Source organism: Entelurus aequoreus, linkage group LG05, assembly GCF_033978785.1.
Source record: "Entelurus aequoreus isolate RoL-2023_Sb linkage group LG05, RoL_Eaeq_v1.1, whole genome shotgun sequence".
Lineage (NCBI taxonomy): Eukaryota > Metazoa > Chordata > Actinopteri > Syngnathiformes > Syngnathidae > Entelurus > Entelurus aequoreus.
The window spans coordinates 86,099,492-86,123,806 of record NC_084735.1 but is presented as its reverse complement, the minus strand read 5'-3'; the positions used below and the strand labels follow the sequence as shown (position 1 = coordinate 86,123,806).

The 24,315-nt window shown below is 40.4% G+C and overlaps 1 protein-coding gene across 7 annotated transcripts in view; it reads left to right on the top strand.

Annotated features, from left to right (window-relative positions):
• The first annotated feature begins 1,600 nt into the window (after nucleotides 1-1,600).
• Nucleotides 1,601-24,315, top strand: part of LOC133651198 (proto-oncogene DBL-like) — a 30,537-nt gene continuing 7,822 nt past the window's right edge. For 2 of the 7 annotated variants that reach the window (XM_062049225.1, XM_062049222.1), the window contains exons 1-13: nucleotides 1,614-1,858; nucleotides 2,135-2,269; nucleotides 5,424-5,540; nucleotides 6,731-6,880; nucleotides 9,667-9,806; nucleotides 10,024-10,138; nucleotides 16,945-17,064; nucleotides 17,178-17,369; nucleotides 20,293-20,484; nucleotides 20,566-20,746; nucleotides 20,818-20,906; nucleotides 21,087-21,187; nucleotides 21,262-21,328. In XM_062049225.1, coding sequence (XP_061905209.1) covers nucleotides 1,820-1,858; nucleotides 2,135-2,269; nucleotides 5,424-5,540; nucleotides 6,731-6,880; nucleotides 9,667-9,806; nucleotides 10,024-10,138; nucleotides 16,945-17,064; nucleotides 17,178-17,369; nucleotides 20,293-20,484; nucleotides 20,566-20,746; nucleotides 20,818-20,906; nucleotides 21,087-21,187; nucleotides 21,262-21,328 — 1,638 coding nt within the window. In that variant the 5' untranslated portion in view covers nucleotides 1,614-1,819. Of the gene's footprint in view, nucleotides 1,859-2,134; nucleotides 2,270-5,423; nucleotides 5,541-6,730; nucleotides 6,881-9,666; nucleotides 9,807-10,023; nucleotides 10,139-16,944; nucleotides 17,065-17,177; nucleotides 17,370-20,292; nucleotides 20,485-20,565; nucleotides 20,747-20,817; nucleotides 20,907-21,086; nucleotides 21,188-21,261; nucleotides 21,329-24,315 lie in introns of all 7 variants that reach the window. The other 5 variants (XM_062049221.1, XM_062049224.1, XM_062049223.1 and 2 more) reach the window with 5 other exon arrangements.

The window sequence follows — 24,315 nt, the reverse complement described above, 5'->3', positions numbered from 1 at the left end:
ATTTCAGTCCAAACCGATTAACTCGAACACACAAAACCGGAAGACGTCCGAGCAAGTCGTTATGTAAATGACACCTTTTTTTTTTTTGGACAGGCGCTGCAGCGGACACCTCTGGACAACAGTGGAAGGAAACAAATAGTGTGTAAAAATAAAATAAATACAATACGATTAAATATAAGTGGTAGGAAATGGATGGATGGATGGAAGACAAAATATGTAAATAAATGTATTTATTTATTTTTTTTAAATTTTTGTTTACATTTATTACATTTGACAAAAAAAAGATATATATATATATATATATATATATATATATATATATATATATATATATATATATATAAATTAATTAATAGTTGGATCTTATTTTTATTTATTAACGTTAGTTTCAATGGCGCCATCTGGCGGATGTCCTCAACTCTTTTTTTTTTTTTTTTAAATTTTATAAACCTTTCTTTATAAATTGCAACATTTACAAACAGTTGAGAAATAATAATCAAAATAAGTACAAAAACAGTACAAAACAGCGCCAAGAGGTTGTAAATTCAAAGTAACTAAAATAGAATGCAAAATGTATATATATATATATATATATATATATATATATATATATATATATATATATATATATATATATATATATATATATATATATATATATATATATATATATATATATATATTGCATTCTATTTTACAAAAAACAAAAAAAGAGTTGAAGACATCTGCTTCCAAATTTAAGTTATTTACTGTGATTGAGTGAGCCTATGGCTTTGCACTTTGTTTATTTTATATATATATATATATATATTATATATATATATATATATATATATATATATATATATATATATATATATATATATATATATATATAACTTCTATTCATATATATATATATATATATATATATATATATATTATATATATGATGTTATATATATATATATATAACTTCTATTCATATATATATATATATATATATATATATAAAATAAACAAAGTGCAAAGTCATAGGCTCACTCAATCTCAGTAAATAACTTGAATTTGGAAGCGGATGTCCTCAACTCTTTTTTTGTTTTTTTTTGTTTTGAGAAACTTACATTTATGAATATAAAACTTAGCCAGTAGTATAATGAGGTTGCAAAGGTCAAATTCCTTTGGCAACCTTTTTTTCTTTGTTTTATTAAACTTTTATTTATAAATTTCAACATTTACAAACAGACAAGAAACAATAATCAAAATAAGTACAAAAATAGTACAAAACAGTACAAAAAGAGTACATAACAGCGCCAGGGGGTTATAAATTCAAAGTAACTCAAATAGAATGCAAAATATATATATATATATATATAAAATAAACAAAGTGCAAAGCCAAAGGCTCACTCAATTTCAGTAGATAACTTAAATTTGGAACACAGCATCATCGTTTTCACAGCTTTTTGGTTGTTAGAGGTAGAGAGTGTTTTAATGTAGAGTTCTAATTCTTTTGAAAGGCACAAAAGACAGGTCGGGTATTGAGAAACTTACATTTATGAATATAAAACTTAGCCAATAGTAGAATGAGGTTGCAAAGGTCAAATTCCTTTTCAGGATGTCCTCAACTCATTTCTGTCTGAGGACCGCGAATGACGTCACGGTGACGTCGCGCCGCTGACAACTCGGACGTCAGGTGACTTGAGGTGAGTGCGCGCTGCCACTGCAGAGGCGCGCGTCACACTGCAGGGGAGGACCCGGCGCGCGCCTGCTCGCCCCCGACACCTCGTCCCACTGCAGACTTCTTTCCCCGGGCGGAGGAGTCGGAACCCAGCGAGCAGCGATGGCCGAGTGGGGGTTCCCGCGTCTGCGCCGGGCCGCGGTAAGCACCGGGTGGGTGGGGTGTTGTTGATGCTGCGGAAGAAAATGCACGCGCTTTCACTTTAAACGCGTGTGCATGTGGACACTGCAGCGTGGGAGTGATGCGAGGCTGCAATGTTGACATTAGCTACTATGCTACACGCTACTTAAGTGTGTGTTATGACAAGGTCAGCATGTGTGTGTGCACGTGATAGAGTGGGCGATGACGTCACTGATGACGTTCATGGTGGTGGCATTGATTAGTGTTGACCCCCCCCCCTTTTTTTTTTTTGTCCAGACTTCCTTCCCAGGCAACCTGCACTTGGTCCTGGTGCTCCGCCCCTCCACCTTGCTAGGCTCCGCCCCCAGCCCGTCCTCAAGCACGGACCTGGGCTTCCGCTTCAGCCAGGATGACTTCCTGTTGAAGATGCCGGTAAGTAAGGACGTGTGTGTGTGTGCGTGTGTGTGCGTGTGTGTGCGTGTGTGTGCGTGTGCGTGCGTGTGCGTGTGTGTGTGTGTGCGTGTGTGTGTGTGTGTGTGAGTGTGTGTGTGTGTGTTCTGGCAATGCTCACTCAATGGGGACATCGCTCTGTTTACACAGTCACCTTTAGGGGACCTCTGACGGTATGGGGACAAAAAAACAGGTCCCCTAAAGCAGTGGTCCCCAACCACCGGGCCGCGGACCGATTGGTACCGGGCCGCGCAAGAAATTTAATTTAAAAAAAAAAAAAAAAAAAAAAAAAAAATTTTTATTTTTTTTTATTTTTATTAAATCAACATAAAAAACACAATTTATACATTATATATCAATATAGATCAATACAGTCTGCAGGGATACAGCCCGTAAGCACACATGATATTTCTTTATGGAAAAAAAATTATAAAAAATAAAAATCCCCCCCCCCCCCACCCCCCAAATTTTCAAGCGTTGACCGGTCCCCAGCTACAAAAAGGTTGGGGACCACTGCTCTAAAGCAGTGGTCCCCAACCACCGATTGGTACCGGGCCGCACAAGAAATAAAAAAAATAAAAAATGTATACATTATATACCAATATCGATACAGTCTGCAGGGATACAGTCCGTAAGCACACATGATTGTATTTCTTTTTTTTTTAATAAATGTTTTTATTGAATTTGACAGGTATTACACTATACAATAGAACAGTATTCACATTTTCCTTTTTTTTCCCCACCCACTTCCAAGAACAGCAACCCAACACACACCCCATACACACACAACCCCCCCCCCCCCAGGTCCTACATAAGTTAAAGGTACAGTCACAAATGGAAAATAATTAGTACATCACTTTCTTCTCAACATAGGCAGATAATAAATATACACCCAGAAAAAATGTAAATAAAAAATAAAAAAAGGAAGCTGGTTTGTGAAAGGTGAACTTTTCATGTATCCTATAGCGTCTTTAATTTAGCTATGTAGTCAACCACACCACCCCAAACAGAATAAAACTTCCCAGGTGCCCCCCTAAGATTAAACTTTATTTTCTCCAGATCTAAATAAATCATAAGGTCTTTAAGCCATAAGGAGGCTTTGGGGCAAAATGGTGACTTCCACTCCAGCAAAATTCTCCTACGTGCTAATAAGGATGCAAAGGCGATACTATCCTTAAATTGAAAAAATGATTGTATTTCTTCATGAAAAAAAATAATTAAAAATTAAATTAAATAAAAATCCCTCCTCCGGTCCGTGGGACACATTTTCAAGCGTTGACCGGTCCTGCAGCTACAAAAAGGTTGGGGACCACTGCCCTAAAGCAGTGGTCCCCAACCACCGGGCCGCGGACCGATTCGTACCAGGCCACACAAGAAATAAAAATATATATATATATTTTTTTTTAAATTAAATCAACATAAAAAACACAATATATACATTATATATCAATATAGATCAATACAGTCTGCAGGTATACAGTCTGTAAGCACACAAGATTGTATTTCTTTATAAAAATAAAAATAAATACCCCCCCACCTCCCACACACTTATTGGGGACATCGCTCTGTTCACACAGTCACCTTTAGGGGACCTCTGACGGTATGGGGACAAAAAAACATTGGTACCGGGCCGCACAAGGAATTTAAAAAAAAAAAAAAATTATATATATATATATATATATATATATATATATATATATATATATATATATATATATATATATATATATATATTTTATATGAAATCAACATAAAAAAACACAATATATACATTATATATCTATATAGATCAATACAGTCTGCAGGGATACAGTCGGTAAGCACACCTGATTGTATTTCTTTATCCATCCATCCATTTTCTACCGCTTAATCCCTTCGGGGTCGCGGGGGGCGCTGGAGCCTATCTCAGCTACAATCGGGCGGAAGGCAGGGTACACCCTGGACAAGTCGCCACCTCATCACAGGGCCAACACAGATAGACAGACAACATTCACACTCACATTCACACACTGGGTCCAATTTAGTGTTGCCAATCAACCTATCCCCAGGTGCATGTCTTTGGAGGTGGGAGGAAGCCGGAGTACCCGGAGGGAACCCACGCAGTCACGGGGAGAACATGCAAACTCCACACAGAAAGATCCAGAGCCCGGGATTGAACCCAGGACTGCTCAGGACCTTCGTATTGTGAGGCAGACGCACTAACCCCTCTGCCACCGTGCTGCCTGTATTTCTTTATGAAAAATTTAAAAAAAAAAAGTAAAAAAATTTACATACAAATTTACGCAGTCACCTTTAGGAGACCTCTGACGGTATGGGGACAAAAAACATTGGTACCGGGCCGCACAAGAAATAAAAAAAAAAATAAAAAAATTATATATATATATATATATATATATATATATATATATATATATATATATATATATATATATATATATATATATATATATATATATATATATATATATATATATATATTTTATTTTTATTTTTTTTAAATGAAATCAACAAAAAACACTATATATACATTATATATCAATATAGATCAATACAGTCTGCAGGGATACAGTCCGTAAGCACACATGATTGTATTTATTTATGACAAATACAACGGTCCGTGGGACACATTTTCAAGCGTTGACCGGTCCTGCAGCTACAAAAAGGTTGGGGACCACTGCCCTAAAGGGAAACCTTTTTAAATGATAGTCAGATCCATTCTGAAGATGCCTAAGTGATCATGCCATATTTAATTTGAACTTTTTATTTTTTATTTCTTAAATGTCCTCAGTAGTTACGTACAAATTTGTGTGAATTATGCAAAATTATTTAAATTTGGTCCCCATGAACCATATTAACTCTTTTTTCCCCAGGGTCCCCAGTAAGAATGATCAGCACATTACTTAATCAATCCAGAGATTTAAAGATGTGTATGAGCTAACGGGGCTGTGGCCATTTTACACCATTTTTTTATGTAGAAAGGGTGGTCCCCACAAGTGATGATCAAAAACTTAGTCCCTATTTCAAATGATAACCACAATGTGTGTGTGTGTATGTGTGTGTGTGTGTGTGTGTGTGTGTGTGTGTGTGTGTGTGTGTGTGTGTGTGTGTGTGTGTGTGTGTGTGTGTGTGTGTTCAGGCGGTGATGCTGCGCTCGGTGGGCGACCTCCTGCGCTACATCGACGACAACCGCCTGACGTCAGGGTTGTGCGGCACCGCCGAGCGGTGTCGCAGCGACTGGATCGTGCTGCGATCGGTAAACGTTAGCGCGTTAGCATGTTCTTTACTTGAGTTCAGGCCTGGGCAATTATTTTACTCGGGGTGGCCAGATTTAGATAAAAAAAAGTGTGTCTGGGGGCGGGTATATCTATTTTTAGGAACACTAATACAAAACCTCACAATAATGATTGAAAGCTAAGAATGTTATGACAGACCACCTTAAAAAACTACGGAGCCCCGGCCTAAAGGGACATGGGGGAATTTATTTTTTTTATAATATATATATATTTTTTTAGACATGTATCTTGTGCGCACGAGATACTTTTTGTAAAGTTATAAAAATAAAAAAATAAAAGTATTTTTTAAATTTTATTTTTAAGACATGTATCTCGTGCACACGAGAAACTTTTTATAAACTTATAAAAAAAACTTTATAACTTTATAAAAAGTTTCCCCCCCAAAAAAAATGTCTAAAAAAAAAAATAAAAAAATGTTTTTATTATTATTTTTTTTAGACATGTAGGCTATCTCGTGCAAATGAGATACATGTCTAAAAAAAAATTTAAAATTTTTTTTTTGAATTTTTTTAAATTTTTTTTTATTACTTTATAAAAAGTTTCTCGTGCGCACGAGATACATGTCTAAAAAAATATATATATATATATATATATATAATATACAAAAACATATTTCCCCCATGTCCCTTTAGGGGCTCCGTAAAAAACGGAATGGAATTAGAATTTTTGTTTACTGAATGAGACACCCAGAATGTGCATGAAAATAAAGAATGTGGGATTTACAATATTAACTATGAATGATAAAACACTGAATATTGACAATATATTTTACAATCAACCGAAACGCACCCAAAATGCAACAACCATAGTGAAAAAGCCCCCACCTACAATCTGAGATATCTCATAGTGACCATAGTAACTAATTAGATGACCATAGTAACGAGTATATGATGCAGATTCCAAGAATTGAAAGACTTAGTATATTTGAAGACTTCCGGTCATTAGAAAACATCACTGCACATCATAATGGCAGCTACACTTTACATCTTAAACATCTAAAATAAATATCTGGGAATGTCCGGCGGGCCAGATTGAGAAGCTCAACGGGCCGCATGTGGCCCCCGGGCCATAATTTGCCCAGGTCTGCTTTAGTTCAACTTGCTGGACACAGGAAGTGGGCGTGTGTGTGTGTGTTTGTGTGCGCGTGCAGGCCATCGAGACGTTTGCCGTGACGGTGAAGGAGGTGGCACAACTCCTGCAAGGTTTCGGTTCGGAGTTGTCGGACGGCGAGCTCCCCGACGAGGCCAACGCCATCGACTTCCTGCTGCGCTCGCACACGCAGCGGTATCGCCACATGAAGGTGTGTTACGACGACAGGGGTGCGCCAAAAAAGTCGATTCAAATATCCGAATCGCGATTCTTATTCATCGCGATTCTAAATCGATTCATGATTTTCAAAAATGGATACAATTTTTTGTAAGAATCTATCTTTAAAAAGACATGTTTTTAATGTTATTGTTTTTTTTAATACATATTTGATTGTTGGGGGGTTTTTTAGTCACATAATTGACAGGAACAGTCAAACACATCAAGTGCTTTTCTTAGGGGGTTATACTTGTATAGCACTTTTCTACCTTCAAGGTACTCAAAGCGCTTTGACACTATTTCCACATTCACCCATTCACACACACATTCACACGCTGATGGCGGGAGCTGCCGTGCAAGGCCCGAACCACCACCCATCAGGAGCAAGGGTGTCTTGCTCAAGGACACAACGGACGTGACGAGGTTGGTAGAAGGCGGGGATCGAATTAGGAACCCTCAGGTTGCTGGCACGGCCACTCTCCCAACCGCGCCACGCCGTCCCCCATGAATGAGAAAAATAAAAAAATAAAAAACAATCATAATGATAATTGAATTGATAAAACTAGAAAAAAAAACAACAACACGGATAGATTAGATATCAACATAAAACCACAGAAAGCTGCAGCCATAATGTTTTTTTTAAATTGTTTTAATCAGAATACATTTTTTAAAAGACGTTTTAAGGCTATAATGTTTTTAAAATGTGTGTAGTTATTTTTTTTAATCAGAATTAATTATTTGAAAGATGTACTGAGGCCATAATGTTTTTTAAATGTATTATTTATTATTGTTTTTTTCAAAAGCCATTTTTAGGCTATAATATTTTTTTTATTATTTATTTATTTTTTAAAAATCAGAATCCATTTAAAAAAAAATAATTTTCAGGCCATAATTTTACTATTATTATTTTTTGTTATAATAATCTTTTTAAAGGCCGTGTTTAGGCCTTAAAGTTCTTCAGATTGTATTATTAAATGTTTTTTTTGATCAGAATACATGTTTTTAAGCCATAATGTTTTTAAATTAATTTTTTTAAATTATTTTTTATCAGAAACAGTAATGTGTTTTAAATGTATTGATTTTTTCATCAAACAATTATTTAAAAGACATTTTTAGGCCATGATGGGTTTTTTTTATTAATTAATTTATGTATTTATTTTTTATCAGAATAAATTTTTTTAAATATGTGTTTAGGCCTTAAAATTTTTCAAATGTATTATTATTTTTTTTAATTTTATTTAATCAGAATACATTTTGTAAAATATGTTTTAAGGCCATAATGTTTTTTAAATGTATGTATTTATTTTTTCTCATAATTAAATATTTAAAAGATTTGCTTAGGCCATTATTTTTTTAAATTTATTATTTATTAATATTTTTGGCAGAATCAAATGTTTAAAAGCCATTTTTAGGGCATATCATTTTTAAAATGTATTTTTATTTTTAATCAAAATAAATGTTTTAAAAAGACGTTTTTTTTATTTTTTTATTATTATTTTTTTTAATCAGAATACATTTTTTAAAAGATGTGTTTAGGCCCTAATGTTCTTCAAATGTACTTTTTGTGATTTTTTTTTATTTATCAGAAACTATTTTTTAAAAGACGTTTTCAGGCCATAATGTTTTTTAAATGTATTTATTTTTTTGTCACAATACATTTTTTAAAAATAGGTTTTTAGGCCATAATGTTTTTGGTTTTTAATTAATTCATATGTTTATTTCTTTTTTATCAGAATACATTTTTTAAACGTTTAAGACGTTTTTAGGCCATAATGGGTTTTTTAAATTAATTTAAGTCTTTATTTTTTATCAGAATACATTTTTTAAAATACGTGTTTAGGCCTTAAAATTTTTCAAAAGTATTATTATTATAATTTTTTAATCAGAATACATTTTGTAAAATATGTTTTAAGGCTATAATGTTTTTTAAATGTGTGTAGTTATTTTTTTAAATCAGAATTAATTATTTGAAAGACGTGCTGAGACCATAATGTTTTTTAAATATATTATTTATTAATATTTTTGGCAGAATCAAATGTTTAAAAGCCATTTTTAGGGAATACAATTTTTTATGTTTTTTAAAAAAATCAGTATACATTTTTAAAAAATATATTTTTTGGCAATTATTTTTTATTTATTTTTTAATTTTTTTTTTATCAGAATACATTTTTTAAAAGATGTGTTTAGGCCATAATGTTCTTCAAATTTATTTTTTGTAATTTATTTTTTATCAGAAACAATTTTTTAAAAGATGTTTTTAGGCCATAATGTTTTTTAAATGTATTTATTTTTTTGTCACAATCAATTTTTTAAAATGTTTTTTTTGTTTTTTCATTAATTCATATGTTTATTTCTTCTTTTTATCAGAATACTTTTTTTTGGATACGTGTTTAGGCCTTAATGTTTTTAAAATGTATTATTATTTTTATTTTTTTATCAGAATACATTTTTCAAAAGACGTGTTTAGGCCATAATGTTTTTAAAGGTTTTTTAAAATTTTTTAAACATTTTTAAAAATACATTCTTACGCCATCTCTTTCCTTCTAGTTGAAGAAGCTTTTCTAGCCTGTAACCTGTTTTCGAAACAGTTATTATAGTACAAAACCAGATAACACACTGCAAGAATCGGTTTGAAAATCGAGAATTGTGTTGATCAAGAATCGATTTGAATCGAATCGTCACCCCAGGAATCGGAGTCGGATCGAATCGTTCGGTGCATAAAGATTCACACCCCTCAACAATGGCGCTGTAGTTACAATTTTGTTGTCGTTGTTGTTGAAGAGCGACATCCGAGGGGTCCTGAAGGAAGGTCGCCTCCTGCTGGACAACCTGGAGACACTGAAAGTGTCCAAGAGGACCGTGGAGGACCAGAAAGAGGAGGAGGAGGAGGACGTCCAAGCGGACATGGACACGGTTCAAAGGTCAGACTTCTCGCTCGGACATGCAAGAGAAGGCAAAGAAGTGAACATGAAAGTGTGTGTGTGTGTGTGTGTGTGTGTGTGTGTGTGTGTGTGTGTGTGTGTGTGTGTGTGTGTGTGTGTGTGTGTGTGTGTGTGTGTGTGTGTGTGTGTGTGTGTGTGTGTGTGTGTGTGTGTGTGTGTGTGTGTGTGTGTGTGTGTGTGTGTGTGTGTGTGTCAGGCTGCTGGCTCAGCTGCGAGACATGGAGGAGGCCTTTGATGGTTTCTTTGACAAGCACCACCTGAAGATGCAGCAGTACCACCAGCTCATTCTCTACGAGAGCAGCTTCCAGCAGGTGTGTGAAGTGAAGTGAATTTGATTTATATAGCGCTTTTCTCTAGTGACTCAAAGCGCTTTTACATAGTGAAAACCCAATATGTAAGTTACATTTAAAGCAGTGTGGGTGGCACTGGGAGCAGGTGGGTCAAGTGTCTTGCCCAAGGACACAACGGCAGTGACCAGGATAGCGGAAGCGGGGATCGAACCTGAACAAGTTGCTGGCGCGGCCACTCTACCGACCGAGCTATACTGACGTTGATTTGACCTTTGAATTTTGGTTATTTAAACATCGTCAGACGTCAACGTTGCCTCAATTAAAAACACAACTATTTTACAACGTTGTTTCAAAGTCCAACTACTCAGTGGCCTAGTGGTTAGAGCTGTGGTTCTTAATAGGGATGTCCGATAATGGCTTTTTGCCGATATCCGATATGCCGATATTGTCCAACTCTTTAATTACCGATACTGATATCAACCGATATATACAGTCGTGGAATTAACACATTATTATGCCTAATTTGGACAACTAGGTATGGTGAAGATAAGGTACTTTTTAAAAAAAATGAATCAAATAAAATAAGATAAATAAATTAAAAACATTTTCTTGAATAAAAAAGAAAGTAAAACAATATAAAAACAGTTACATAGAAACCAGTAATGAATGAAAATGAGTAAGTCAAAGTCAAAGTCAAAGTCAGCTTTATTGTCAAACAACTGTTTGTACAGGACATACAGGTGGACGAAATTGCGTTCCTCTCACAACCACGGTGTCTATAAATATAAAGGGTAAAAGAAGAATAAAAAAGACAACAATTTAAACAGTCGCATGAGGGGGGGGGGGAAAATATACAGGGGAAGAAGATATTACCAGAATATCTATAATATCTATCTATTGTATATACAGTATTGCAACGTAAGTATTCAAGTATTCAGATGGGAGTGCAAAGTGCAATGTAAACAGTGTAAACAGTTAAAACAGTTAGCAGCATTTTGAGTCCGGAGTAAAGTGGCTAAGTGATAGATGTGTGTGTGTGTGTGTGTGTGTGTGTGTGTGTGTGGGTGAGTGGGGGGGGGGGGGGGGGGGTGGGGTGTAGTGTCTCAGTTCACAGTTCAGATCAGATTGCAGGGCAGAGTGAGAAGGGGGGGGGGGGGGGGGCCGGGAGAGAGTTCAGCTTCCTGACAGCCTGATGGATGAAGCTGTCTCTCAGCCTACAGCTTCGAGCTCGGAGGCTTCTCAGTCGTCTGCCGGATGGCAGCAGTCTGAAGAAGCCGTGTGAGGGGTGTGTGATGTCGCCTGCCACGCGGAGTGCTTTGCGTGACAGGCGTGTGTTGTAAATGTCCTGGAGGGAGGGGAGGGGGGCACCGACGATCTTCTCAGCTGCCCTAACTGTGCGCTGCAGCGTCCTGCGGCAGGACGCCGTGCAGCCTCCGTACCACACAGTTATGCAGCTGGTCAGGATGCTCTCGATGACGCCCCGGTAGAAGGAGTGCATGATGGAGGCTGAGGCTTTTGCTCTTCGCAGTTTGCGGAGGAAGTAGAGGCGCTGTTGAGCCCTCTTGGCCAGTGATGCAGTGTTGGTTTTCCAGGAGAGGTCATCTGTGATGTGCACACCCAGGTATTTGGTGCTGCTCACTCTCTCCACCACCGCACCGTTGATGGTCAGAGGAGGGTGCTGGGTGTGCGCTCTCCTGAAGTCCACAACAATCTCCCTTGTTTTCTCTACATTGAGAGAGAGATTGTTGTCACCGCACCATGTGGCCAGTTGGCTCACCTCGTCTCTGTAGCCGGTCTCATCGTTATTGTGGATGAGACCTACCACAGTTGTGTCGTCCGCAAACTTGACGAAGAGGTTGGTGCTGTGCTTCGGCGTGCAGTCGTGGGTCAGCAGGGTGAAGAGAAGGGGGCTCAGCACACATCCTTGAGGGGCCCCTGTGTTCATGATGATGGTGCTGGATGTGTACCTGCCGACCCGGACTGCCTGTGGTCTCCCAGTCAGGAAGTCCAGCAGCCAGTTGCACAGCGACGTGTTCAGCCCCAGCCGGTCCAGTTTGTGAATCAGCTGCTGTGGGATGATGGTGTTAAATGCTGAACTGAAGTCTATGAACAGCATCCTGGCGTAGGAGTCTTTAGTGTCCAGGTGGGTGAGAGCTGAGTGGAGGGCTGTGGAGATTGCATCATCGGTCGATCTGTTGGCCCGATATGCAAACTGGTAGGGGTCCAGGGTGGGGGGGAGGATGGACTTGATGTGCTGCAAGACTAGCCGTTCGAAGCACTTTGTGATGATGGGCGTCAGTGCAACGGGACGGTAATCGTTGTAGCTGGATGGGGAAGCCTTCTTGGGAACCGGGATGATGGTGGTGGCTTTGAGGCACGTGGGAACAGCAGCTTGGCTCAGGGAGGTGTTGAAGATGTCCGTGAAGACATCTGTGAGCTCCGCTGCACAGTCTCTCAGCACACGACCAGGTATGTTGTCCGGGCCTCCAGCTTTGCGTGCGTTGACTCTGGAGAGGGAACGCCTCACGCTGGCCGAAGACAGGGACAGCACCTGGTCATCCGGAGGGGGTGGAGTCTTCCGTGCAGGCGTGCTGTTTTTTGCCTCAAAGCGTCCAAAGAACTCGTTCAGGCTGTTCAGCAGAGCGGTGTCACTGTCACAGGTCTGTGGTCGGGGTTTATAGTCCGTGATGGTCTGGATCCCCCGCCACAGACTCCTGGTGTCTCTGCTGTCGCTGAAGCGGTGGGCTATCCTGCTGCCGTACTGCCTCTTAGCATCTCTGATGCCACGGTTCAGGTTGGCCCTGGCTGTTCTCAGGCCAGCCTCATCTCCTGCTCTGAAGGCAGCGTTCCGGGCTCTCAGCAACCTATGGACTTAAAGTAAAATGAAGTGTTAAAGGTTAGTACTATTAGTGGAGCAGCAGCACGCACAATCATGTGTGCTTACGGACTGTATCCCTTGCAGACTGTATTGATATATATTGATATATAATGTAGGAAGCAGAATATTAATAACAGAAAGAAACAACCCTTTTGTGTGAATGACTGTAAATGGGGGAGGGAGGTTTTTTGGGTTGGTGCACTAATTGTAAGTGTATCTTGTGTTTTTTATGTGGATTTAATAAAAAAAAACAAAAAAAACAACCCGATACTGATAAAAAAAAAAACGATACCGATAATTTCCGATATTACATTTTAACGCATTTATCGGCCGATAATATCGGCAGACCGATATTATCGGACATCTCTAGTTCTTAACCTTGTTGGAGGTACCGAACCCCACCAGTTTCATATGCGCGTTCACCGAACCCTTCTTCGGTGAAAAATACAATTGTTATTTTTTTCAAATTCAAGACAAAGTTACATGTTTGTTTTTTTTAACTGGTGCACAAAATGAAGCGTGCATGAACATCACCTTGTTCGAAGGACAAAACCAACACAGTGCATGAACTCACAACAAATGACACACCTGTAGAAGGAACATTGTTTGGTGGTATCCATAATACGCCGATAGGGAGAAGTTTTTATTTACACGATGACTCGGGCGTGTCTTGACCTCCGCGGTGGAGGGTCCGCCGAACCCCTGAGGCCGACTCACCGGACCCCTAGGGTTCGATCGAACCCAGGTTAAAGGCCTACTGAAAGCCACTACTAGCGACCACGCAGTCTGATAGTTTATATATCAATGATGACATCTTAACATTGCAACACATGCCAATACGGCCGGGTTAACTTATAAAGTGACATTTTAAATTTCCCGCTAAACTTCCGCTTGAAAACGTCTATGTATGATGACGTATGCGCGTGACGTCAATCGTTGAAACGGAAGTATTCGGACTAGAGATGTCCGATATATGCGTTAAAATGTAATATCGGAAATTATCGGTATCGTTTTTTTTATTATCGGTATGGTTTTTTGTTTTTTTAAAAAATTAAATCCACATAAAAAAACACAAGATACACTTACAATTAGTGCACCAAGCCAAAAAACTTCCCTCCCCCATTCACACTCATTCACACAAAAGGGTTGTTTCTTTCTGTTATTAATATTCTGCTTCCTACATTATATATCAGACCGTAGTTGAGGAACGCAGGGGAGACGTTCCTCCAGGGCCTATGTACTTCGAGGGTAACACCCTTCACTTTACCCGGAAGTGGGTCGTTACAGCTGCGGGTGAATGACGAGGCCGGCGGTTTGTTGCAACTTTGTGACTTTATTGGACGCAAGCTAGAGCACCTGCACGCACTCAATGTCGCCGTTCCCTCACCTCTCTCGCCCACTCACTCATTGAAGTCACTCACCTCACATGCTGTCATATCTTAAAGCAGTGGTCCCCAACCACCGGACCGATTGGTACCGGGCCGCACAAGAATTAAAAAAAAAAAAAAATTTTTTTTTTTTTTTTATGAAATCAACATAAAAAACACAATATATACTTTCTATATCAATATAGATCAATACTGTCTGCAGGGATACAGTCCGTAAGCACACATGATTGTATTTATTTATGTAAAAAAAAATAAAAAAATAAAAACTTTTTTTTTAATTTTTTTTTTTAAATACTCTCCCCCCCCCACCCCCCCCCCCCCCCCCCCCCCCCCCCCCACCGGTCCGTGAGACAAATTTTCAAGCGTTGACCGGTCCGCAGCTACAAAAAGGTTGGGGACCACTGTCTTAAAGGGCCACACACACACACACACACACACACACACACACACACACACACACACACACACACACACATACACATACGCTACTCTTATAACAACTAACAAGTAGGGATGTCCGGTAATGGCTATTTGCCGATATCCGATATTCCGATATTGTCCAACTCTTTAATTACCGATACCGATATCAACCGATACCGATATCAACCGATATATGCAGTCGTGGAATTAACACAGTATTATGCCTAATTTGGACAACCATGTATGGTGAAGATAAGGTACTTTTTTTTAAAATTAGTAAAATAAGATAAATAAATTAAAAACATTTTCTTGAATAAAAAAGAAAGTACAACAATATAAAAACAGTTACATAGAAACTAGTAATGAATGAAAATGAGTAAAATGAAGTGTTAAAGGTTAGTACTATTAGTGGAGCAGCAGCACGCACAATCATGTGTGCTTACGGACTGTATCCCTTGCAGACTGTATTGATATATATTGATATATAATGTAGGAAGCAGAATATTGATAACAGAAAGAAATGGGGGAGGGAGGTTTTTTGGGTTGGTGCACTAATTGTAAGTGTATCTTGTGTTTTTTATGTGGATTTAATTAAAAAAAAACAAACAAAAAAACGATACCGATAATAAAAAAACCGATACCGATAATTTCCGATATTACATTTTAACGCATATATCGGCCGATAACATCGGCAGGCCGATATTATCGGACATCTCTACTAACAAGACATCATGGTGAAGCCAGAAGTCGAGTTTCTTAACATGGAGACATTCTCAATACTTTTCTTTTGTCGAGCACAAAGAAAAGAACATTTGAGTTAAGTGTAAGTTGTGTCTTGGATCAAAGATCCTATCTACTTCGAGTTCAAGTTAAAGTGCCATTATGTTGCAGCTATTTGAAATAGTTTTGTCAACAGATTGTATTATTCTCGTGTTATTCTCCAGTGCAATAGCAGTACTGAAATGAAGGCTAAAAGGGCATTAATGGGAGCCTTAAAAAAAAAAAAGGGAAAAAAAGAAGTAACTAAATAGTTACTTTTCACAGTAACGCATTACTTTTTGATGTAAGTAACCGAGTTTGTAACTGAGTTACTTTTGAAATAAAGTAGCTAGTAACTGTAACTAGAGATGTCCGATAATATCGGCCTGCCGATATTATCGGCCGATATATGCTTTAAAATGTAATATCGGAAATTATCGGTATCGGTTTTTTATTATCGGTATCGTTTTTTTTTTTTTTTTTTTTTTTTTAAATTAAATCCACATAAAAAACACAAGATACACTTACAATTAGTGCACCAACCCAAAAAACCTCCCTCCCCCATTTACACTCATTCACACAAAAGGGTTGTTTCTTTCTGTTATTAATATTCTGCTTCCTACATTATATATCAATATATATCAATACAGTCTGCAAGGGATACAGTCCGTAAGCACACATGATTGTGTGTGCTGCTGCTCCACTAATAGTACTAACCTTTAACAGTTGATTTTACTCATTTTCATTCATTACTAGTTTCTATGTAACTGTTTTTACATTGTTTTACTTTCTTTTTTATTCAAGAAAATGTTTTTAATTTAGTTATTTTATTTTATTTTTTAAAAATTACCTTATCTTCACCATACCTGGTTGTCCAAATTAGGCATAATAATGTGTTAATTCCACGACTGCATATATCGGTTGATATCGGTATCGGTAATTAAAGAGTTGGACAATATCGGAATATCGGATATCGGCAAAAAACCATTATTGGACATCCATAACTGTAACTAGTTACTGGTTTTCAGTAACTAACCCAACACTGCCCATGACCTCCCTGCTTGGCACTCAGCATCAAGGGTTGGAATTGGGGGTTAAATCACCAGAAATGATTCCCGGGCGCGGCCACCGCCGCTGCTCACTGCTCGTACTGACGTGTACTATTCATGTTGAAATAACTTTTACTGTAAATGAATATCAGGCTCCAAGTTGTAGTGTAGGTTTATGTTTATGTGTGTGTGTGTGTGTGTGTGTGTGTGTGTGTGTGTGTGTGTGTGTGTGTGTGTGTGTGTGTGTGTGTGTGTGTGTGTGTGTGTGTGTGTGTGTGTGTGTGTGTGTGTGTGTGTGTGTGTGTGTGTGTGTGTGTGTGTGTGTGTGTGTAGATGGAGGAGGAGCTGGAGAAGATCTCAGCTGAGGAGAAGGCCATCTTGTCGGTCGGCAGCACGCTGATGCACACTGAACAGCTGCTGAAGGACCTCAACACGCTGGACCAACGAGCACAGGTCACACACACACACACACACACACACACACACACACACACACACACACACACACACACACACACATCACATGACTCCCTGACGAGGAGGCGTGTGTGTGTGTGTGCACGCAGGAAGGGATGGCGCGCGCTCAGGTGCTGCTGCTGCACGGACACCAGCTGGCCGCCAACCATCACTACGCCTTGGCGCTCATCATTCAGCGCTGCAACGAGCTGCGACATCACTGTGACGTCATCACCAGCGGCGTGCGCAGCAAGCGAGCGTCGCTCACCCGCACACGGGACCTGTTGCTGCGCCTGGACGAGGTCACCGTGCACTGTTGTTGTGTGTGTGTGTGTGTTCGTGTATTTCTACCCTTCTTGAGACATCAACAAGGAAAAGTAGCTTCCATATGAGGAGGTGTGAACAAGTGAGGACATAAATCATGGTCCCAATACGGAAAAGCATTGCATCTAATAGAGAATGTCTCATTAGCACCCCTAGTGGTGAAATCTATCAAAATTAAGGTGGTCCCAAAAAAGAGGGATTTTTCAAATTGACTGTGTCGCTTTTAAAAGTGCTCCCCCTCTGGTCAACATATGAAACAACAAGTGTGTGTAAGAAATTGAAATGCGCCTCCTTTGGCCAACATTTATTTTAAAAAAAAAATACATGTATATAGAGACATACTGTAATAACTTGAAGTAAATAATGGAGATTTTTTTTTAAATTAACTAGAAGCAGTCTTTTTCCTACAATGTGTCGACTTTTTTCATATAAGATTGGGAACAATTTCTCATATTCTTTCTGTTTCTGTAATATTGCAATATTTTCTCGTAAAAGTATTACTTTTTAATGTAAAATGATGACATTTTTAATGCAAAATGGTGACATTTGTCATATAAAATTCTGACTTGTATCACAATATTGCCAATTTTGGTTGTTCTTGTAAAAAAAAAAGACATTTTTGGAGTAAAATTGTGACTTTTCTCATAATCTTGCCAAGTAAAATTCCGATTATTATAATATTGCCAACATTTGAAAGGTTTCTCATAAAATTGTGACCTTTTGTCGACTGTTTTAATAAAATTTCTTGTAAAATTGCGACTGCTATCGAGTAAAATTCCGACTTCTATGAAAATATCGCACAAATGTTCAGTTTTCCTCGTAAAATGTTGACTTGCGTTGAGTAAAATTACGACTTTTATCAAAATTCAAAGTGATTTTTCAAATTGACTGTGTGTCGCTTTTAAAAGTGCTCCCCCTCTGGTCTGGTCAACATATGAAATAACAAGTGTGTAAGAAATTGAAATGCGCTCCCTTTGGCCAACATTTTTTTTTTTTAATGACATGTATATAGAGACATATTGTAATTACTTGAAGTAAATAATGGAGATTAAAAGCCAATTACAAACAAAAAATTCAACAACAAAAAAATTAACTTTTTCTCACAATGTGTCGACTTTTTTCTTATAAAATTGGGAACAATTTCTCATATTATTTCTGTTTCTGTAGTTTTGCAATATTTCCTGGCAAAATTATTACTTTTTTATGTAAAATTATTACATTTTTTATGCAAAATGGCGACATTTGTCATATAAAATTCAGACTTTTATCACAATATTGCCAATGTTCTGGTTGTTCTTGTAAAATATTGACATTTTTGGAGTAAAATTGTGACTTGTGTCATGATCTTGCCAGGTAAAATTCAGATTATTATTATAATATTGCCAACATTTGAAAGGTTTCTCATAAAATTGTGACCTTTTGTCGAGTAAAATTACGACTGTTTTCATAAAATTTCTTGTAAAATTGCGACTGCTGTCGAGTAAAATTCCGACTTTTATGAAAATATCGCACAAATGTTCAGTTTTCCTCGTAAAATTTTGACTTGCATTGAGTAAAATTACGACTTTTATCAAAATTCAAAGTTTTTCTTGTGAAATTCCAACTCATTTTTCACAACAAGCTTTTTTATATTTGCATAGTATGTATATATTATTAATGTTGTAAATACACATCTTTATATATCTAGAAAAGGTGGTCCTAAAGAGGTAGGCATTTTTCGGAGGTCTCAAGAAGGTAACAAATACAAGAATGTGTGTGTGTGTGTGTGTGTGTGTTCTTGTATTTCTACCCTTCTTGAGACACCACAAGGAAAAGTAGCTTCCATATGAGGAGGTGTGAACAAGTGAGGACATAAATCATGGTCCCAATACGGAAAACCATTGCATCTAATAGAGAATGTCTCATTTGCACCCCCTGGTGGTGAAATCTATCAGACTTAGGGTGGTCCCAAAAAGGAAGGATTTTTCAAATGGACTGTGTGTCGGTTTTAAAAGTGCTCCCCCTCTGGTCAACATATGAAATAACAAGTGTGTGTAAGAAATTGAAATGCACCTCCTTTGGTCAACAATTATTTTTAAAAAAAATGACATGTATCTAGAGACATACTGTAATAACTTGAAGTAAATAATGGAGATTAAAAGCCAATTACAAACAAAAAATTCAACAACAAAAAAATTACCTAAAAGCAGTCTTTTTCTCACAATGTGTCGACCTTTTTCTTGTGAAATTGGGAACAATTTCTCATATTCTTTCTGTTTCTGTAGCGTTGCAATATTTTCTGGTAAAATTATTACTTTTTTATGTAAAATTATTACATTTTTAATGCAAAATGGCGACATTTGTCATATAAAATTCACAAATTTTCTGGTTGTTCTTGTAAAATAGTGACATTTTTGGAGTAATATTGTGACTTTTGTCATCATTTTGCCAAGTAAAATTCAGATTATCATTATAATATTGCCAACATTTTAAAGGTTTCTCACAAAATTGTGACCTTTTGTCGAGTAAAATTACGACTCTTTTCATAAAATTGCCCAAAATTTAAGCTTTTCTTGTAAAATTGCGACTGTTATCGAGTAAAATTCAAACTTTTATGAAAATATCGCACAAATGTTCAGCTTTTCTTGTAAAATGTTGACTTGCGCTGAGTAAAATTACAACTTTTATCAAAATTCAAAGTTTTTCTTGTGAAATTCCAACTCAACGGAAGCTTTTTTATATTTGTATAGTATGTATATATTATTAATGTTGTAAATACACATCTTTATGTATCCAGAAAGGCTGGTCCTAAAGAGGTAGGCATTTTTCGGAGGTCTCAAGAAGGTAACAAATACCACATAAGTGTGTGTGTGTGTGTGTCGCACAGCTGAGAGTGGGTGTCGTGTGTGTGTGTGCGTGCAGGCGCTGCGCTGGTGTGACGAGGGCGCGTACCTGCTGGCCAGTCAGATGGTGGACAAGTTCCAGACCAGGGAAGGAGCCCAGGAGGCCTTGCACTACCTGAGCTGCCACCAGGAGAGGGCGCCACCTGTCATTAAGAACAAGCAAGACTTCCCCAGTCTGGAGTTTGAGGCTATCCTCACCCCGCAGCTGCAGGTAGCCACACACACACACACACACACACACACACACACACACTTCCTGTCTGATGATGACATGCTTGACATGACTTGTCAGGACCAGATCTCCATGGTGATGGACAAGCTGACGTCCGTGCAGGCCATGATGCGAAACAGGGAGCAGTGTCTCAGGAAGATGGCCGACGTGCGGGTCAGACCCGTCCAGCTGGTGGCGCCGCGGCCTGAAGCCGAGCAGACTCTTCAGCGCTGCAAGTCGCCCCTCTTCACCCCCAAGCATGGTAGCCCCCCTCACCCCCACCCCCGACCCCCCAAGATGGACGACCGCTCGTCATTCTGCTTATGTCTGCAGGCGTGGACTTCAACCTCCTCAACTCCAAGTTCTCCTTCGACCTTCTTCCTGGCAAGAGAACTTCAAGGAGGAGCGGCGGCCAGCGCAAGGTCAGCGTGTGTGCGTGTGTGCGTGTGTGTGTGTGTGTGTGTGTGTGTGTGTGTGTGTGTGTGTGTGTGTGTGTGTGTGTGTGTGTGTGTGTGTGTGTGTGTGTGTGTGTGTGTGTGTGTGTGTGTGTGTGTGTGTGTGTGTGTGTGTGTGTGTGTGTAACTGACATCATGTTACGTCAGATTGAGGTGATGCACGACTACCATGGCAACCGCAGTACTCTGTATGGCTCCGCCCCCGACACCGACTCGGAGGCGGAGGACAATCCTGAACAAATCACACGGTACGTAAATGTCCTCCTGGCTGAGGTCAAAGGTCACGATGAGGTCACTCAGGGTGTCGCCTTCAACTCCGCAGTCGCGTCATGAAGGAACTGATCTACACGGAGAAGATCTACGTGGACGAGCTGCTCGCCGTGCTGCTGGTGAGCGTCTTCACGTACACACACGCTCCCTTTCCTATCCTGCATCCTTGTCTCCTAGCTTGCGTCCTCGTCTCCTATCCTGCGTCCTTGTTTCCCATCTAGCGCTCTTGTCTCCTATCTTACGTCTCTGTCTCCCATCCTGCGTCCTTGTCTCCCGTCTAGCGCCCTTGTCTCCCATCCTGCGTCCTTGTCTCCCGTCTAGCGCCCTTGTCTCCCATCCTGCGTCCTTGTCTCCCATCCTGCGTCCTTGTCTCCCATCTAGCGCCCTTGTCTCCCATCTAGCGCCCTTGTCTCCCATCTTGCATCCTTGTCTCCAATCTAGCGCCCTTGTCTCCCATCTTGCATCCTTGTCTCCAATCTAGCGCCCTTGTCTCCCATCTTGCATCCTTGTCTCCCATCCTGCATCCTTGTCTCCTATCTTGCATCCTTGTCTCCCATCCTGCGTCCTTGTCTCCCATCCTGCGTCCTTGTCTCCCGTCTAGCGCCCTTGTCTCCCGTCTAGCGCCCTTGTCTCCCATCCTGCGTCCTTGTCTCCCATCCTGCGTCCTTGTCTCCCATCTAGCGCCCTTGTCTCCGATCTTACGTCTCTGTCTTCTATCCTGCGTCCTTGTCTCCCATCTAGCGCCCTTGTCTCCCATCTTGCATCCTTGTCTCCAATCTAGCGCCCTTGTCTCCCATCTTGCATCCTTGTCTCCCATCCTGCATCCTTGTCTCCTATCTTGCATCCTTGTCTCCCATCCTGCGTCCTTGTCTCCCATCCTGCGTCCTTGTCTCCCGTCTAGCGCCCTTGTCTCCCATCCTGCGTCCTTGTCTCCCATCTAGCGTCCTTGTCTCCGATCTTACGTCTCTGTCTTCTATCCTGCGTCCTTGTCTCCCATCTAGCATCCTTGTCTCCAATCTAGCGCCCTTGTCTCCCATCTTGCATCCTTGTCTCCCATCCTGCATCCTTGTCTCCTATCTTGCATCCTTGTCTCCCATCCTGCGTCCTTGTCTCCCATCTTGCATCCTTGTCTCCCATCCTGCATCCTTGTCTCCCATCCTGCGTCCTTGTCTCCCGTCTAGTGCCCTTGTCTCCCATCCTGCGTCCTTGTCTCCCATCTAGCGCCCTTGTCTCCGATCTTACGTCTCTGTCTTCTATCCTGCGTCCTTGTCTCCCATCTAGCGCCCTTGTCTCCCATCTTGCATCCTTGTCTCCAATCTAGCGCCCTTGTCTCCCATCATGCATCCTTGTCTCCCATCCTGCGTCCTTGTCTCCCGTCTAGTGCCCTTGTCTCCCATCCTGCGTCCTTGTCTCCCATCTAGCGCCCTTGTCTCCTATCCTGCATCCTTGTCTCCCATCCTGCATCCTTGTCTCTCATCCTGCCTCCTTGTCTCCTATCCTGCCTCCTTGTCTCCTATCCTGCATCCTTGTCTCCCATCCTGCATCCTTGTCTCCCATCTTGCATCCTTGTCTCCCATCCTGCATCCTTGTCTCCTATCTTGCATCCTTGTCTCCCATCCTGCGTCCTTGTCTCCCGTCTAGCGCCCTTGTCTCCCATCCTGCGTCCTTGTCTCCCATCTAGCACCCTTGTCTCCCATCTTGCATCCTTGTCTCCAATCTAGCGTCCTTGTCTCCCATCTAGCGCCCTTGTCTCCCATCTTGCATCCTTGTCTCCAATCTAGCGTCCTTGTCTCCCATCTAGCGCCCTTGTCTCCCATCTTGCATCCTTGTCTCCAATCTAGCGTCCTTGTCTCCCATCTAGCGCCCTTGTCTCCCATCTTGCATCCTTGTCTCCAATCTAGCGTCCTTGTCTCCCATCTAGCGCCCTTGTCTCCCATCTTGCATCCTTGTCTCCAATCTAGCGTCCTTGTCTCCCATCTAGCGCCCTTGTCTCCCATCTTGCATCCTTGTCTCCAATCTAGCGCCCTTGTCTCCCATCTTGCATCCTTGTCTCCCATCCTGCATCCTTGTCTCCTATCTTGCATCCTTGTCTCCCATCCTGCGTCCTTGTCTCCCATCTTGCATCCTTGTCTCCCATCCTGCATCCTTGTCTCCCATCCTGCATCCTTGTCTCCCATCCTGCATCCTTGTCTCTCATCCTGCCTCCTTGTCTCTTATCCTGCCTCCTTGTCTCCTATCCTGCATCCTTGTCTCCCATCCTGCATCCTTGTCTCCCATCCTGCATCCTTGTCTCTCATCCTGCCTCCTTGTCTCCCATCTAGCGTCCTTGTCTCCCATCCTGCGTCCTTGTCTCCCATCCTGCGTCCTTGTCTCCCATCTAGCGCCCTTGTCTCCCATCCTGCGTCCTTGTCTCCCATCCTGCGTCCTTGTCTCCCATCTAGCGCCCTTGTCTCCTATCCTGCATCCTTGTCTCCCATCCTGCCTCCTTGTCTCCCATCTAGCGCCCTTGTCTCCCATCCTGCGTCCTTGTCTCCCATCCTGCGTCCTTGTCTCCCATCTAGCGCCCTTGTCTCCTATCCTGCATCCTTGTCTCCCATCCTGCATCCTTGTCTCTCATCCTGCCTCCTTGTCTCCTATCCTGCCTCCTTGTCTCCTATCCTGCATCCTTGTCTCCCATCCTGCATCCTTGTCTCCCATCCTGCATCCTTGTCTCCCATCCTGCCTCCTTGTCTCCTATCCTGCATCCTTGTCTCCCATCCTGCATCCTTGTCTCTCATCCTGCCTCCTTGTCTCCTATCCTGCCTCCTTGTCTCCTATCCTGCATCCTTGTCTCCCATCCTGCATCCTTGTCTCTCATCCTGCCTCCTTGTCTCCTATCCTGCCTCCTTGTCTCCTATCCTGCATCCTTGTCTCCCATCCTGCATCTTTGTCTCCCATCCTGCATCCTTGTCTCTCATCCTGCCTCCTTGTCTCCTATCCTGCCTCCTTGTCTCCCATCCTGCATCCTTGTCTCCCATCCTGCATCCTTGTCTCTCATCCTGCCTCCTTGTCTCCTATCCTGCATCCTTGTCTCTTATCCCCCATCTTTGTCTCCTATCTTGCATCC